Raw genomic sequence first — 17681 nt, 5'->3', positions numbered from 1 at the left:
GGATATTCGGTTCAAGTTAAAACTAAGTTTTCAAAACTTTGTTATGATAATATCATAAAGACACGAGAATATCCCAAAAATTTTACACTCATACATCACAAATTATTAAAAACGTACTATGTAGAGAAGAAAAAAAAAAAAACTTGATTTATCCACCGGATAGATTATCAACCAATTGCGCGCACAAATAATCAAAGATGAAACTTATAGTAGACGAAAAAATAATTTTACTACGGGCCCCGTTTACTTCACCTTATTTTTGCTTAACTGAAATTATTTTTACTGATTTTCTATTATATTCCTTTTTTAAGTTTACTGATTTTTGCTAAAATGAAATTATTTTTACTGATTTTCTACTATATTCCTTTTTTAAGTTTACTGATTTTTGCTAAAATGAAATTATTTTTACTGAATTGAAATTATTTTTGCTGAATTGAAATTATTTTTACTGAATATTATTGTTATAAGGTAAAGTGAACAGCGCCTTAGATAGGATAACCTATAAAGAATTACCTTTTAGGTGTTCACATGATAACCTTCTAGTTTTGTGATCCTGGTTCATTATATTACTAACAGTCCAAAACATTAATTAATCAAAAAGATAATTTCATTTCTTCATCCGACTAACCTATCTTCTTTTGCTTTTATTATGGAGGGAAATGGTTACTAATTTTTCCTAGGGGTGGAACAATAGCAAAGGATGATAAAATAATTCGCCCATCCTTTCCCCTCAGTCAATCCCATATAATTTAGACCTGAAATCGGCGAGTATATTGAAAGATTGACAAACATTCAAATAATTCAGCTGGTGCACAAAAGTTTATCAAGTTGATCTAAAAGAGAAGCCAAAAATATTCCTAATACAAAAAAAAAAAAAAAAAAAAAAAAAGTATATCAATAGGACAATAAGTTTGAGTTGAAGATTTTTCTAGTATAATAAACCAATTCTTGAAAATTTTCTAGGACAAGGTCTGTATCACAGATCCACAGATGCATTCAGCATACACATGCTATAAAGCCGGAAAGGAATAAGATTCGTTAACATCATATTAAAAATAAAGAGATGTCAAGAGAAGAACACGACGAATTCTAATCTGGTGAGCAGAGTCGTCTAAAGATAACTCCGTATATAACTAGAAGTCTGCGACTCAAAACTACATCTACAACAATCATCAATTCATCATAAGCTACCAAAATGAGTACCTTGAATGAAACTGATGCTTATTTCTCGCACCTATTTTCCCTGCCAAAGAAGCACAAAGATGAGCCTCCTACTGATTCGAGTAGAGGGTGGAGAAATGGGAACGTCAAATATGGAGATGACATCAATGCTGAAGCTGAACAGTTCATACAGAGAAATCATAATGGTGCACGAAAGAAGCAAGAAGAAGATGTTGATAGTGAAGCTGAGGAATTCATTAACCACGAGCACCTCAAGTTTGCACTCAGCAAACGGATGCCCTCCAGCATTGGATGATGGGAGAATTCCCATCATTCAACGGCAAGTAGCATGCATGATAACTGCATAATAATGCCTGCCATATTCTTTTTTTTCCTTCTTTCTTTTTTTCATTTTTGAGAGATTAATCTTTCGCCACCTTAACACACTTGTTTGTCTCACTTTCTCTATTTGCCATGAAGTTTTGTACTTTTCTTGTTTAATTGTGTTATTCATCATCAGATCGAGTCTCAAGGATATTTCTAAAGCTCATAGCATATGATTTTGCATATTATCACCTTATGTTCTACGCAACATAAAGGTAAAAGAATAAACAAATTTCAAAATTATAAGAGAAATTACATGTTTCTCTCCCTCTAAGAGGTACAGTTCATGACTTTATGGTAACAAAAATAACTGATGTGTGACCTGGGAGAACAAATGTTACAGAGAGAAGTTTTCGTTGAAGTATACTAACCATCATTCAAGAGTAAAGGATAGGTTTGCTCTATACAATGAAAAATATTTTCTGAAAGTTCACCTCGAAATTCACTGAAGCAGCGAGAGCCATGTCGCAGGCCAGCATTTCTCAGCAGCTAAAAACAAAAATACAAATTTATTCGAAACATAGAAAAGGTAGAATCTCAACTTTAAAGAATTTCTTTACACGTCTCTATCTAAACTATGGACATTAACAACAAATAGGGGGCAAATAAAATCATTTGGAAATTACCATCATGTTACTGTGAAATTCCATCACTAAGTGGCCGGGAAAATTCAGCAACAGAGCCGGTAGAGCTACTTGAAGGTTCTGAATACCATTGGTTCTCTTCTCGAGTGATGAAGGTAGCCTCTGCACATACAATGTACTACATATGTCAGCTTGCAGGGAATAAAATGTAGTCCAGATTCAAAAATCAGGCCGTAGAGCACAAAGAGTCAAAGACGCAGGTAAATCTCCATTTGAGACTGCATAAATCATACCAGATAAGAAGACATCCTTGTATGCTTCATCATCGTAGAGAAACTGTGGTGGATCAGGAGAACCAATCCCAACAATGGTGCTTCCACTGCATTGAGCATAATGCAAAAGAACAATTATGGCAGCACCACAATGAATATATAAATGCATAATATAGAAGATCCTTTAAGTCGATGCAGTCAGCAATTAATGAAAATTAAATAAAATTTAAAAAAATAAAAAATAAAAATCAATGAGCCAAATCCAATAGTCCAAGGGGAAATGTATGGTCTTTTTTTCTTTTAATCTCACTTCAAATTTCGTTTTGCTACATAAACTAATAAACAAGCTTTGAACAAAAGAGCTGTAGTATACTTCGTATAGGACTATCAGTTCATAATTAAATGGAGTGTACGAGAAACCTAGTGTCTGGAAAGACATTGCAATTGTATGTCATGCACAAAAGACGTTATTGAATAAGCAAGCATGTTGGCATTCACTCAAAATGCTGATACAGGGGTTTGGGGTGTAATGGCTCAGCATGATATTCATTCAGATACTGAGTACAAAATGACGTTAACTTGTTCAAAGCCTTGAGAAAAGATAATAGCAGATACAGAGAACTATAGCATACACGCACTGGAATCTCACCTTCCAGACATAAAAACAGCATCATATTGTCCACGGCTGGCTGCAATTATGCGTTGTTTCAATCTTCGCAGAGTTGGAAGAACTTCAAATGCAGGAGGCTCTGAAAACAATATTATTAGAAATTCATCCACGAGATTTATTGAGCTAATATAATGTTGTTATACCCAATATACGCTCCAAGCAAAAATAGAACATGAACAATCAAGACCAGGATTGGAATAATAGAACTACAGTTAGCTTTATGTAATTCACGGACAGGATGACTATATTATATACAAAACATCACCCAAATCTAGTCTGACTTCAATCTGTTAAGTGTTTCACCAATCCAATCCAAAATCAAAAAGTTATGATCAGTTCTTAGGAGGAAAAGTTCTAAAAATATAACCATCCCCAGGTTAGCAGTTACAAGAAAGGGCCATTCTCACTACTATGTTTCTATATGCTGTCTTAGTAGTCAGACTTTGCAGAAATGACAAGATTACACAATATCTCAGACATTGGGATCCAATTAACTGTTATAAGGGGCAGAGAAGATTAATTTTAACATCATACCTACCCAAATCATTGATGCATACATCTTGAGAGATTCCTTCTTTCGATATTTTCTCCAATAAAGATAAAGGATCAACCTTGCTAGTTTGATCCAAACGAAGGCTCTGTGGCAATAGAATAAACGATTAAATATACACATTATAAGGAAGCCAAAGATCTTATTGCATATACAGCATTCTCCAGGAGTTATGGAATATGCATACCTTGTAAACTTGGGCAGTGGAGCATGCTTCTTGGGGCTTTATAAGGACCATTGGAGTATCCAAAGGAATGGGTGGCGGTATATTTTTAACTTCCTAAATAATAGAAGAAGATTCATCAGCAGGAAACTACGGACTAATCTATTACTGTCCAAAAATGTACTAAAGCAGCATTTTCGAATAGATACTTTGTATATTTTAGAGATAAAGTCACTTTGCTTTCTTTAAGAGAGGACATGACTATAGCATAATTAAGACAAAAATTATTAATATTTAGCCAACATCTAAATTTTTGAAATGCAACAAAGATCTAGATATGCTCCAATATTTCAAACTTCCAGACAATTATCAAACAACAGCTTTGTACAAAAGCCAGTCCAGCTTCCTCGGTCCCTCCTGTAGTGAAGGTATATAGTTTTCTTTATTCATAGGTTTGTTTTATCATCAGTTTAGAATTAGACAGTCCAATGAACATTTATTACCACCTTTCAAAACAATAAATTGGCACTAAAACTTGAATTGCATGAAATACCTCGCCCCTTCCAGTACAATATGCAGCTCCACGGGAGAAGAAAAAAGGAATATCAGAACCTATTTCACTTGACCATTCTTGAAGTTCTTTTTCTGTTGCAATACCACCACTAAATTGATTCGCTGCCCAAAGTGCAGTAGCAGCATTGCTACTTCCTCCTCCAAGCCCGGCTCCTGTAGGAACCTTCTTATCAAGATGAATCTGTTAATCAAGATCCAAATTAACAAATGTTGATACAATATCTAAAATTAATTGTCTGAATTCATTACTCAAGAAAATCACTTCAAATACCCAAAAATACTTGTCACTGCCTGTCTTCTGCCGATACAAGTTTAGAGCCTTAATTATCTGAAGATGAAAGTTTAAACTTCAGTCCTTGCAACACAATTGCATAGCACAATTCATCAAATAGTCACTATATACTGCAGTAATTACCAGGTTCTCATCATCAAGGGGAACTCCAGCCACATTTGTTGATAAACTATCCTTGGTCCTTGAGGGTGACAAAGAGAATTTTATTTTATCCCCCAAACTTATCACCTAAATCAAACATACATAAACAAGATATTAGTTTACCAAGACCTTGGGGCATTACGGCACCCAAAACTTGAGATTAAATCTCGTCTACAACATAACATCACCGCCTTTGCGTGTCTATATATTTTTGTGATATCTACAAAATACAGATAATTAATCATAATATTTTCCCTAAAATACCAAAATTGATAGAACATACATGAAATAGAGACGCCAAATCATGATATCCATCCTCCCTTTTTCCAGTTATCCTCAAAAACACATTCACCTGTAATTCATTTCATTTCATTTCAAAAAGTACCAAATTACAATTAAACTTGCAATCAAATCAAAATTAATTAGAATTAAATTAAATTATTACTCCGGAGTAAATGTCACACCTTACAAGGTGAGAAAAGAGTGAGCCTAGAAAGACCAGCTTCCTTATCCACTTCATCTGCTAATTTATTCAATCTTTCTTCTGGGTCATACACTATCTACCAGAAAAAAAATTAATACATAAACAAAAATGGAGAAAATTTTATTCAGTAATTTCAATTGAAATTAGTGGTTACCTCTAATTGTCTTCTATCCCCAGATGACATGGTTTTGAAAGATGGGTACTTTCGAAGATTATATTTCTGGCTAATAGAAGGAGACCCATGGATTTTGAAAGCAGAAAAATCATTTCTTTTGGTTGAATTAAAAGAATTGAAGAAAATTGAACTGTGAAAAAGATGAACTGAAGCCATTTTTGTTTACTGTTAGCAGAAGCAAAGGGGCTTCTACACTCAGTTCATAGTTGATGCCACCAATTTTGCCAATGAAGCGTTTATTTTCCTACCTGTACAAAGTTTGGCCCCACCAACTATTTATTCGCCGAGCGTAGCTTGCAATAATCTGACTCAATGGTATTATTCGATTATCTAATACTTTGTACTAGGTTAAGTCCGTGTCATGCACGGTCATTATTAAATTTTACAACAAATAATAGTGTAATTTAATATTAATTTATCTAAAAATTTATTTGTAACAAAATAACTTGAATTTTAGTGTATACTAATACCAAATACTGAAATACGTAAAGGTTATTGAATTGAATTGTATAAAAAAAATATAATAATAGAAATTTAGAATCTATAAGGTTTTATGTAATAAAATTAAAATATTAGCTTAGATTTGTAGCCATATGCGAATTAATATACATCTATCCTTAAATTATTAATACATTTTCACAGAAATATGAAAATTTATTTGATTTCATTTTACTTTAGAATAATCAATATTTCGTAATCAATTTTTGTTAATATATTTTTAGTGAGTAATAGGAGTTTTTATTTTTTTTTTTTAGTAATCATATATAAATATTAGAGTAATTAGATTAAATTTTCCAATATATGTTATGTATACTATAATAGAATGATTTTGTTCACATAAATGTTATATAATTTTAAGATTTATATAAAGTATGCTACCAAATGATATTTTTTTTAATTAAAATAAATTTTATTGTCAAATAATGAAAGTTGGAGAAAAAAAAATTGATATTGACAATATTATAATAATATTGAAAAATAATATATTACAATACCTTATTTTAAATCTATCTAAGTATTTATGTAACTAAAAGTTTCCTAGTATATAAAATATATGTACAAAAAATTGACTATAATGGGATTAAATATATTGTTAAATTGGAAATAATTATTATTGTAGGTTATAAAATGAATGTCATTAAAATATTGCAAAAAAAAAAAAAAAAAAAAAGGAAAGATAAAAAGGCGGGAAAATTTTTAACCAGGAAATGACAAGTGTCATTCCAGGTTTCGCCTTTAGTATAGGTTTATAGATAGATACTAAGGGTCTGTTCTCATTGACTGAACTCAGTTGAACTGAATTGAACTGAAATGAATATTTTATAAGAGAAGGAAATAAACATATGAGAACAAGCCCTAAGAGTAATCTAAATTCAGGAATTGTTATGTATAGATATAATTACTTATTTACCCTGTATTCATTGTTAAGTATGTTGGTTTTGAGGATATTAATTTGGAATGTCTCTATGCTCGTTTTCAAATGTGCCACGAGCATAATGAGTTGACTCGCCCAAATAAACTCTCACAATTGATTAGGTGAAACGAGAAAGATGGATTGTTGTCCATAGAAAAAATTGATAAGATTTTCCCAAGACTGTCAAGTCGATACGTTTATTATTGACTAATTTACCGTCCATATAAAAATTGTTAGAAAGGGTACTAGCACGGTCCCACATGACATGTCATATGGGCAAGGCCATTCTTGGACTCCGTCACCTCCGTTTATGAAAATCGATATGAGGGCATTACATGATTTTTTTTTAACACATGACATGACAACCTACTTTTGTCGGTGTCAACTAACACGACACATGACCCAACATGACTCTCATATTGTGCCTAGTTTTAACTAGAATAATCACAATTATTTCCCAAATTTTAAAGTATTAAAAGTATCATTGATTCGGTTGACCCTTAACCAAACATTTGGTTCATGACCCTATGGATATGTGATCTCAACATATACAACTAGAAATGATCAAATTCCAAAAACAATCCAAAGTCGAAACTATCTAGCTCAAAACTAACCCTAATGACTATTTTGACAATTCTAACATCTTAAGTTACGGAAAAAGTTTATTTTTATTACAAGAGAGAAAGAAATATAATATAGTGTAAAAAAATCTAACTAACCCATCAAACTAAACCGATTTTACTTGACTAACCCAATTCAGGATTCTACTATTCTAATATTCGCTGCATTGTTCGGTTGTTCCTCAAGTTTCGTTTCCAAGGTTTTCAGCAATGAAACGCCACTCATTTCGCATTCGACTATCCCCACCACCAGAAGGCAGAAGAGGCACTTGAAATGGGGCAAAATCTATGATGGTAAGCATCTAAAACCCTAATTCAGTTCTATTTTTCCATTTGAATCTGTAGTATCTGCTTAATTCGTTGCTTTTCCATACAAATAATAGAAATTAATTAACATCCAGAAATAGAATTCAATCCTTCATTTTCTCTTCCGTAATCGAATTATTTGTCTGATAATTCGTTTCCCGATTTAAATACTTCAGAAAAGATAATTTCTTCTCATGTTTTTGGTAATTAGAGGAGGATTTTGGTTTTATTTAGCTTAGCTTAAGAGATTAACAAATACTCGTAATTGCTTGTTACCAGGATATGAATTGGTCTCATTAAAAGGCCCTTTAACAGTATTAATATTTTGATGTCTTTTTCCGGACATCCTAAAAATAGTATCGGTCAATAATGTAGTAATATATCTTTCTTTTCTTTTTTTTTTTTTAATGGGAATTTGTCATTCAAAAATCATCTTTCGAGTTTCCTGCCCTGGTTAGAGTTAAAAATGTGTGAATCTACTAAGTGCAATTGTGCAAACCATAGAGTACTAGTTTTATCTATTACTAGAAGAGTACTACTGTCTTTTGTGATCTAGGTATATGAAGCGAGTACATTGTCATTGTTATTTGAAGTGAATTACATCATATAGGCGAGTTCGTATCATGTGTTTTTGGTTGGGTAAATCACTAGCTGGCCTGGATAGGAAGGAATTCGGTAATGAGGGCTGTTTGCATTAGGATTACTATATTTCATCATTGAAGTCATCCTGTTGTTCAAAATGAAAAGAAAAGTTAGATACATTCCATATTCCAATGGAGTTTGAAGAGAAAAAACTTCATATGTTATTACCTTTCAATCTATGTTACTCGGACACTTCATTTCACCTCATGTACCGGTGTCGGACCCTTGACACTCGGACATTGGTATGACACCCAGACACTTCACTTTTAGTTCAAAATCATGGAATTTTTTCACAAAATAGCCGAGTCAAAGTGTCGGACTCTTGGACACATACCCATGTTGGACATGGGTACCCGAGTCCAAGTAACATAGCTTTCAATTCAACAGCCCTTTTCCTCCGTGTTGTATCTCGTCCTCGAAGAAGTTTATCCTTGATCAAACACAACTTTTTGATGACATCACTGATGTCCATCCTTTCTCCAAATGACTTAGCAGAACAAACAAGTCCAACACTGAACATCTCTGTCAAGGAATCCATGATATGATGATTGCTTCTCATGTTCAGGATTTGTAAATTGGTGGGATTGGTCAATGAACAAAGAAAGTTTAAAATATCAGTTCCTGTTGAGCCAAGAAAGCTTCCGCTTATAAGGACCACCTGAATCTCATTAAGCTTCCAAAGAAGGGGTACTTTGACTACTTTCCTTAAATCCCAGCCAAATTGTTCATCTGCTGTTGGAAAAACTGCAGATTTGTAGCATTGGATAGAGAAGTAGGAATGGGACCTGAAAATTGGTTAAGGGCTGCAGACTGCAGTAAGTTCATTTAGGTTTGGAAGAGTGGTGAAAAGTTCTGGATGGGGAAGATGTCCCTGGAGTTGATTACTCCTAAATCCGTCAGTGTAATGGAGGAGATATTGAAATTTGAGGGAGGGACAATTCCAAACAAGTGGTTAACACCAAGTCCCAAAAAAGTAAGTTGTTTAAGTTGGCCGAGAGGATCAGGGATTTACGTACTAAATTGGTTTCTTCTACTGAGAGAGTGCTTAGTGAAGACAAATTTCCAAGAGAGACTGGGATTCAAAAATTTAATTAATAATGAGGTGAATTCCTTATTTTGTATCTTATGTGCTTTCCGATCAGATTGTTGATGTTCAGTGGTAAGATCTGAAGCATCGATAGGGATCCTAACTCCTTTGGTAGCTCTCCTTCCAGGTTATTATTAGTTAAATAAAATGCTATTAGCTTAGAGCACCTGGATATATTAAATTGAATTTCACCTCTTAAAGAATTATTGTACAGGTATAATATTTGCATTCTTCGCAAATAGCTGATCTCTGAAGGGATTTGATGCCTGAAGCTATTGTTTTTCAGGTCTAGTATCTTTAAAAGGCTCAAAGTTCCGATATGTGGTGATATGGAGCCTGCTAATTGCAAGGAATTGAGTTTCAATTCAGTGACTCTTTGATGGCATTGGCTACAAGTAACACTGTGCCACTTGCAGAAATTGACAGTATTAGTCCAAGAGCTCATAATTTGTGATGGGTCAGCTGTTATCTTTTTCTGGAAATCATGCAAGGCTAGATGATCGTCTCATTTCTGCTTATTCGACATGATATTAAGGAGACAAGGGATGTGTAGGTGATATAATATACAAGGAAGGATGTCCACAGGTATGGAGCACCCATACCTAAAGTTATATGATATTGCATGCAACCTAGGTACTTAATGAGTTAATGTAATTAGGAGGATTATACTGTTCTCGGCTGTCTGGGTTCCTGGAATAGAAAGACAATGTAGGAGGAAATACCCTTTATCTTATTTTGTTTTCAAATAGGAAACGGGGGTATTTGTAATTGAATAGACTGATATAGGGAAAAACTGAGAATAAAGGAAGTAGAGTGAGATTTAGAAGAAGCTAAATAGAGTTGTATTAACAATGCTATCAATTCATCACTAAGAGAATACAAATCAAGGCCAAAAGAAGATAGAGGCACACACAATTTCATGAATACATGCTCTTTCCCATATCCCCTTGCTTATTGCCTTATTCTACTGTACCCTTGACATGATTCACATATCTGTCAAACCCTCACAATTCACTGATGTGCCCTCAATCTTCTTTAAGGCACAGACTGTAAAACCTTCTTACAGTCTCTTGCTGATGTCACCTTCAATTCTCTTTGGACTTCTTGCATAGGTTTTGCCGCGATTGGATGGCTTGTGATGCATTGCAGTATTTCAAGAAGCAAGATGTTCATTTTTGAAAGCCAAGAAACTTTCTGCCTGATGTTAACCATGGTTCCATGTGTCTTCTTATGTGGCATTGCTGAGACATTGCGTGGAAAAGTTAATTTGTATCTCGGAAGTTGGAAGTGTCAAATGGGTAAATCGGATAATAGTAGTTTCAAACTTGGGATAACACTGTCTTAATTTTCTAGGTCTGGTCTGCACAAGTTTTACATTATTATTTGGTTGATTAATTGTCTGGCTAAATCTCTTACACATATTTTAAGGCCTATGTGATGTGTTGCATTCCCATTTACAAGGTGAGATCACTGTTATGCCTTTGGCAGGTTTACACGCGGAGAAAATAACCTTGCTATATAACAGTGACATTTTTGGGCCATTGGCATGAAAGCATCATAGTACTGTAGGTCCGTAGCCATATTTTTGATAGCCTAAACATTCTTAAGAAAAGCTAGTTGAACATTCTTAAGTAGCAAGCACTTATAGCTATTTACCTTTATTGTTGCACACTTACAATCTTCAGGTTTTATAGGCACAAAATCCTTCGTCTTTTGTAAATATTACCTTGTTGGAGTTAATTACACTATAGGATACATTGAAGATATACCTGGAGTTCATCTCTAATATGCTGAAGTTTCGTATAGGTGAGTATGAAGATCAAGACTGTTATTGGTTCACGCATATATTGGTTCAAGGCCATTCCAAGAAGATCAAGACTGTTATTGGTTCAAAAGAACAAGATTAATCAGTTGGCAACTAGGCACCCACCAAACTATTCGCCTTGGCGGATAAATATGCTAGAAGTAGATGGACAGATATCCATGAGAGACAGGGTTGCCTCTTGTTGGAATGGCCTTGGCTCAACTAAAGAAAGTGAAGCTTTGACATGCTCCTTAACTCCTTGCAAATAATTACTACCAGACTAATGTTCTAAACTTCTAAAGTGTCTGCAGTTAAGCAATTTTTTAAATGAAGCAAGGCCTTGAACCATTCTCTCATCGCGTATGTTTTAGAATAAATCAGGATTTGGTAAGGTACTAAAATCAGTTGTGGTTCTCATGAGGTTCTGGGAGGCAAGTCTCACAAGTCAAGTTGAACACGAACAGATTGGGAGTAGATGATGTTCTGTCGGAGTATATTCTGATTTTGATGTGTTGATATCATCAGATTTCTCACCATGCCGCAGATGAGGAAGTATAAATCAAGGGTTGTGAGACAAATGGAAGTGTCTCACTACTATTAAAATAACATAAAAGTATAAGGAAGAGAGAGATAGGAAGAGTGAAAAAGGTGGTGTGGGCCCCATTAAAACTTTTCAGACATGTATCTTGTGTAAAAACGGACACAAATTTTTGGGGACCACTACCACAATTTATATTTTGTTCCACTAAAACTCCAGTGAAGCTTTTTGAAGTACCACTGAGACTATATTTTGTACTACTGAGAGTGTATTTTGTAGCACTAAAACTCCAGTGATATTATTTAATAACTCAATGAAACAACTTTAAATTGACATTTGAAATGCATATATTACCCTTGCGAGACATGACTTTATTGCCTCTCAACCCTCCATTTAGATAACCTCGCTAATGCGGATAGGTCTATTGCAAACACAAGCTCATCACTTGAAGCTTCTGAACTTTACCATCATTGCATGATTTCTGGACTGTTTTGGCCATTATCATTCCAATTAGTAATGTTTATAATTGTTGGTCTTACATTAGCTCTAGATTGATCAAATTCCTATAATGTATGTTCGGTTCATGCATAGTATCTGACAGCAACTAGTGCTAGGCGTGCTTGATCTTGGCTCTAAAAGATCACTCTGACATCAGACATGAAGATAGAAGATATGGCAATATTGGAACAACTTAGAATATAACTTACAAAGAACTGTGTCTTACACTCTTGCATCAGGTCTTTATTTTTTATTTTTCTGATTAGCCACTTGTGATTTAATACTTCAATCAATTTGAGTATGTTAACATCTTATTTGAATAATGGAACTAGTCATGATTCTTTGGTCATCACAAATAATTAACGAATGTACGAGAAACTATAAGTGCATAACATTCATTGGATACTTCAATCCAATATTTTAAAAATGTCACTCTTAATTTGGAATATGGATCCAACACGTCCTGAAAAGTACCCCTTAAATGACCGAATTGCCCCAATAACTGACTAATAGTCCAATTATTGTTTCCTTGAGAGTACTCCTATTACCTCTGTTTTATATTATTTGCAACAATTAGACATTTTTTACTCACATTTTATATTAAATCATTACAAATATTATGAAATTGAGGTAATATTATTTTCTATGTCTTTGCTTCCATCTAATTAATCAAAGAAAAGTTGCAAACTATTAAGATTTTTTTTATTTTTATTTTTAGGCACATGCATTAATAAAGGTTGTGTTTGGGGAAAAGCTTAAAACTAAAACTTGTTATGTTAGCTGATTTTAACTAGCATATTGTATTAACTGATTTGACTAACTTATTTTATTAGTTGATTGTATATAAAAGTGTTTGGTAAATAGCTTATTGTTTAAAACTGATTATTATGTAAAATGATCAATAAGTTAATTTTGGGGTAGGTAGTTCATATAAGATTTTAAATTAAATGGGTTTATAAGTAGTCAATAAGCTAATGTTGGTCAAATAAGCTAATTTTGCTCAAATAAGCCAATTACCAAACAAAGTCAAAATCTTGTTTCATATAGCTGAATCTATCTTATTTCTAAGGGTCTGTTCTCATTGACTGAACTCATTTGAGCTGAACTGAACTGAATTTATTAGAGCTGAACTGAACTGAATTTATTAGAGCTGAACTGAAATGAATATTTTATAAGAGAAAGAAATTAGGAATTGAACTGAATCGAACTGAATTTTTAACAGTGAACTAAACTAAACTGAAAATAAACGTACCAGAACAGGCCCTACAGCTTTAGTTAATTGTTGTTGTTCTTGTTTGTGCACACTCACGCATGTTAATGATATGCATGTCGGCATATGTGGTTGACTTAGACCTATAATATGTAACAATCTTCCTCGGGATAATGTTTCTTGGAGGCTAGATCTGCACCATTTAGGTACAGATTAGTGGGGATCTCCTTGTTACTTATAGAAAATGAATATTGAAAGAGTGTTTTTTTAATTTTCTCCCTCAAATAGAGGATGGGCCCCCTATTTATTTGATTTAGAAAAAAAAAATGTTACTTAGAGTTCTTAATCTCCCTGTTTTTGCAACAAAATTCAATACCTAAAAGTCCTTTCATACCTACAAATGTAAACCACTTTTTTTCTTCAATTTTTATTATGTATGCTTGTTGACCCATACATCTAAACTTCACTTTGTTAAATAAATTTACTTTTATAGGTAATGAAAGTGACCAAAAATGGTTGTTAATTACAAGTCATTAACATAAGTTGTGTGCAGCTCAGCTTCTAGTAAGATCTTTAAACACTTTCGTATTGGATGAAGTTAACCAACAAAGTGAGATTGATTGTAGTTAATTAATTCAACTCAATAATGATAATCCAATAGTGATTAGTGATGTACCCTACAGGAAACCTTTCCTATGAACATTCTTGTGTACGCAATGCAAAGAGTTATTGGCTCATCGTGTCGTGACAGCTCGAGTTAAAACTCTTACACTTCCTGTTATTCCTTATAGAATCATATAGGCAAAGTAAAGCTTTATTCTTTGCCTTTTTTGCATAAGGAAGCATAATTTAGGTTTCATTAACATGACCTAAAATATTAATGTACATGAAGCTTCTAAAGTTCTGCCTAATAATGTTGAACAGAATATTGAATTGAACTGCAAAATTATTAACCAATGTATAAATACAAATCCACATATATGATTATATGTTAGTTATGTACTTATGTGTGAATGTTTTGTGTATGGAAGTATATATATTTGTGAAATATGACTATATTAAATGAGTATGACATATACTTCTCTAACTTGTTGTCTCCTCTTAGGAATGTTAATGGTGCGAAATCTGCATTCAACAACAATGGCAACAAGTTTGTAAAGAGTTTTACTTGTCCTGTGAAATACGAGGGAGATACGTCAGATATTGATGTCGAAGCAGAGGAATTCATCAAACAGAAGCTGAAGCAGCTTATGTTCGACGGCGAATATGATGTTAAAACCAAAGGGTTTACTGACCAAGAGGATGTTGCTATTGCTAACAAGGGAGAAGATGAAGTCTATGTAGATGTCAAAGCAGAGGAATTTATCAAGAAAAAGAAATCAGAACTCAGGAAGGTCTTCATGAATGCAGGGTAAATAATTGCACATATTCAAGCTTTCATTTGTTTTATTTTTGTTGTGTGCCTGATTGAGCATATAAGATTTCCATGTTGTTGTGTGTTCCTCCTTCGAACATAATTAATAGGAAGGAAAAAAAAAATGTTAGTACTATTGATATACAAAGTATATGCATGAATATTTCGCTAATGATTAGCCTACTGTACTTTAAGGTCACAAATTCGAGTCTTTTCTAGCATTGGAAGAGAATATAGGATCTCGGAATTGAGATAGTTCTAATACATTACCCTCCAAAAGGAAAAACAAAATCTTGTATCTGTTGCAAGGATCTTATGTTGTTGTGCTTGCATTTTTATCATGAATGGCATTAATCAAATTCATGATTATATTGCTAAAAAAGCTTAATATGGTTTAGTTCTTAGTATTATTAGTTAAAACAAAGGAAGCATTTTCCTATATTGTAGACAAAATATTAGCACATGGAAAGAATTACTCCGTACATTTCATCTACCCCTTTCCATGCTCAGTCACGTACTTATCATTGCTTTATTCAGGGCATGGAAAAGGGTGAAGAACCCTTTCAACGTTTTTCACTGATAATTACATTAGCTTATGAGTAGAGTGTGTTAAGTTTAGCTTAAAATCTCAAGAACCATATAATAAAACACTTTACCTGCATGGATTCATGACTCCGAAGTCCATGCATGTGACGTCTGATTTTCGCACACCAAAATTGATTTTTACACATTGGGTTTTCCATTGTACAGATTAAATATCAACTGATATAGTGAGAAGATCACAGCACAAAAACCCTAATTACTTATAAGGTCACTTAGATGGTGCCACAGGCAGTACTCTGCTAGCTACTTTATAATAACAATAACAAAATACATTACAATATCAATATGTAATATGTAACACAACAAAAATGTCATTTTAGCACACTTTATAAGACCCAGGAAATTATATTTTCTGGATACACATTACACATTCATATAGAAGAAAGGCAGGACCAGTGGACCACAACATAAAAGTAATAAATTAGTAAGAAATACAGAGTAAAACATTTTAACCTATAGTTTTTATATTATTTTGTGTAAGGGCTCAGTCTTATAAAATAAAATAAAAGATAGAAATTGAAAATAGGTCCACTAAATAGAGATGGCACCAATGATTGATGTTGCCAAGAATAGGAAGCCTTCACATGTGTTTAGCCAATAATAACTGTCACATGATAAGAGTAGAAGAAGAATAAAGAAAGATGATAAATTAAAGTTTGTAAATTTTACCAAAAACCAAAACTGCCTAAATTTTGTGATGGACCATTTCTAGTAACATCATACTGCCCTCCACAGCATGTTGTAGATTCTGACAAAAACTTTTTTTATTCTGATAAATACAACTTTTTTATATATATATAAAATTTATTATTAAAAAAAATAAAGATTTTCTTGCTACTTCTGATATCATTTGTTGCAGACCTAAAAACCAAGCAACAACTACAACAACCTGGCCTTTTTGCATGATGAAACAACAATAAGAAGTACTACTAATTTTGTTTTGTTTGGATGCGAACTAGCTTAGTTGGTTAATTATGGTCGACATGGTAGCTCGATAGCTGCAAGGTGATACCTAGAACTTGATATTGGATTGTACAAAGCATTTATTTTACACAAATTGAAAATTAAGACAATAACTTTACAGCAAAAAATTTTGAACCCTTCATTTTTTTTTTGATATTATTGGTGCTTTAAACAAACACACAACAACACACTACAAATCTACAACAGCAAAGTTTCATCTCTTTTTTTTTCTCTACTTTGCTGGAAAACATAGGAAAATAAAAATGAAGGGTTCCAAATTAACAAAAGGAACCCTCTTCCCAAAAAAAAAAAAAAAAAAAAAAAAAAAAAAAAAAAAAAAAAGAGAGAATTAAATCAAAGAAAAAGGCTCCTCAAAAAGTCTCCCCAAAAAAAAAAAAAAAAAAAGTGTGGTCATCCTCATCCTCAACCACCCACCTAAATTATCCTCCAAATTAAAAAAAAAATTAAAATTAAAGGTTTGTTTAATTTAGTGGATGGATCTGCAAAGTGGACAAGTAGTATGATGATTATCAAACCACTTTTCCAAGCAATTTCTATGAAAGAAATGCTTGCAAGATAATTCACTCACCTCTTCTTCATCTTCAAATTTACATAAACAAACACAGCACTCTCCTTCTATCCCATTTTTCATATCTTCGTCTTGAATATTTTTATTTTTACCGCGGTAACTATTGTTATTGGTAGCACACAAATACTTGAATTGGGTAATTGAAATACCCCTTAATCGCCTCGTCTCACTTATACTACTTGTTGTTGTTATTGTCGCGGTCGATGCTGTTACCGTGGATGTTGTTGGATTCGTCTCGAAATTACTCGTAACCCAATTTACTGCCCCTACTAATTGAAGAAATGACCGCAGTAAATTCTTTAGGATTGCTACTGACATTACTGTGTTCATTACTAACACGGGTAAAACGCCTTCTGCTGGACTTGGGAAATTCGACAATCCCATTTTTTTTGTTTCCTTTTTTTTAAACTTTTTTTCCAATTTTTTCAATTTTTTTTCAATTCAATAGATTTTAGAAAGAGAAAATAAGGGTTTTTTTTTTAAGAGAGAGAAAATATTGGAGTTTTTGGAGAGGCTAAGACTACAGCAAGAGGGGATCAATTAA

At 33.1% G+C, this 17681-nt stretch overlaps 3 protein-coding genes and 1 long non-coding RNA gene across 6 annotated transcripts; 2 read left to right on the top strand and 2 right to left on the bottom strand.

Annotated features, from left to right (window-relative positions):
• Window positions 1–1095: 1095 nt before the first annotated feature.
• Window positions 1096–5694, bottom strand: LOC110712424 (4-diphosphocytidyl-2-C-methyl-D-erythritol kinase, chloroplastic-like). Of its 2 annotated transcripts, XR_002509581.1 has the most exons (13): window positions 5429–5694; window positions 5255–5350; window positions 5074–5142; window positions 4773–4877; window positions 4629–4685; window positions 4338–4538; window positions 3809–3901; window positions 3610–3709; window positions 3051–3150; window positions 2423–2508; window positions 2172–2291; window positions 1980–2034; window positions 1096–1243 (listed from the first exon to the last, which is right to left on the bottom strand). XR_002509581.1 is itself a non-coding variant. In XM_021890888.1 (12 exons), the coding sequence occupies exons 1-11, from the start codon at window positions 5603–5605 to the stop codon at window positions 2179–2181; spliced, it is 1197 nt and encodes a 398-aa protein (XP_021746580.1). In that variant the 5' UTR covers window positions 5606–5694; the 3' UTR covers window positions 1762–2034; window positions 2172–2178. The 2 variants fall into 2 exon arrangements, 1 of the variants encoding a protein (XP_021746580.1); XM_021890888.1 differs by lacking the exon at window positions 1096–1243 and having other exon boundaries at window positions 1762–2034.
• A 1871-nt stretch (window positions 5695–7565) lies between these two features.
• Window positions 7566–12193, top strand: LOC110712533. 2 transcript variants are annotated; one of them, XR_002509599.1, is made up of 3 exons: window positions 7568–7777; window positions 9805–10103; window positions 10631–12193. It is a non-coding gene; the product is annotated as an uncharacterized LOC110712533 (long non-coding RNA). The 2 variants fall into 2 exon arrangements; XR_002509598.1 differs by having other exon boundaries at window positions 7566–7777; window positions 9805–12193.
• Window positions 12194–14470: 2277 nt separating this feature from the next.
• On the top strand, window positions 14471–16669 carry LOC110712588. The gene is made up of 2 exons (XM_021891059.1): window positions 14471–14979; window positions 16445–16669. Exons 1-2 carry the CDS (start codon window positions 14618–14620, stop codon window positions 16503–16505), a joined length of 423 nt encoding a protein of 140 aa, XP_021746751.1. The 5' UTR covers window positions 14471–14617; the 3' UTR covers window positions 16506–16669.
• Window positions 16670–16919: 250 nt separating this feature from the next.
• Window positions 16920–17681, bottom strand: LOC110712587 (probable E3 ubiquitin-protein ligase XERICO). The gene has a single exon (XM_021891058.1). The coding sequence runs from the start codon at window positions 17519–17521 to the stop codon at window positions 17036–17038; it is 486 nt and encodes a 161-aa protein (XP_021746750.1). The 5' UTR covers window positions 17522–17681; the 3' UTR covers window positions 16920–17035.

This window comes from Chenopodium quinoa, unplaced genomic scaffold (genome assembly GCF_001683475.1).
Source record: "Chenopodium quinoa cultivar QQ74 unplaced genomic scaffold, ASM168347v1, whole genome shotgun sequence".
NCBI lineage: Eukaryota > Viridiplantae > Streptophyta > Magnoliopsida > Caryophyllales > Amaranthaceae > Chenopodium > Chenopodium quinoa.
The sequence above is the reverse complement of the archived record's forward strand: the minus strand, read 5'-3'. Positions and strand labels throughout refer to the sequence as shown.

What these genes read in the sequence shown, in the direction of transcription:
- LOC110712587 (XM_021891058.1), bottom strand. Translation starts at nt 17,521, where the DNA reads ATGGGATTGTCGAATTTCCCAAGTCCAGCAGAAGGCGTTTTACCCGTG.
- LOC110712588 (XM_021891059.1), top strand. Translation starts at nt 14,618, where the DNA reads ATGACTATATTAAATGAGTATGACATATACTTCTCTAACTTGTTGTCT. An exon ending in AAGGTCTTCATGAATGCAGG is followed by an intron (nt 14,980 to 16,444) that starts GTAAATAATTGC and finishes CATTTGTTGCAG; the next exon opens with ACCTAAAAACCAAGCAACAA.
- LOC110712424 (XM_021890888.1), bottom strand. Translation starts at nt 5,605, where the DNA reads ATGGCTTCAGTTCATCTTTTTCACAGTTCAATTTTCTTCAATTCTTTT. An exon ending in ATTTGGCGTCTCTATTTCAT is followed by an intron (nt 4,878 to 5,073) that starts GTATGTTCTATC and finishes TGTTTGATTTAG; the next exon opens with GTGATAAGTTTGGGGGATAA. An exon ending in TGTATGCATCAATGATTTGG is followed by an intron (nt 3,151 to 3,609) that starts GTAGGTATGATG and finishes TATTGTTTTCAG; the next exon opens with AGCCTCCTGCATTTGAAGTT.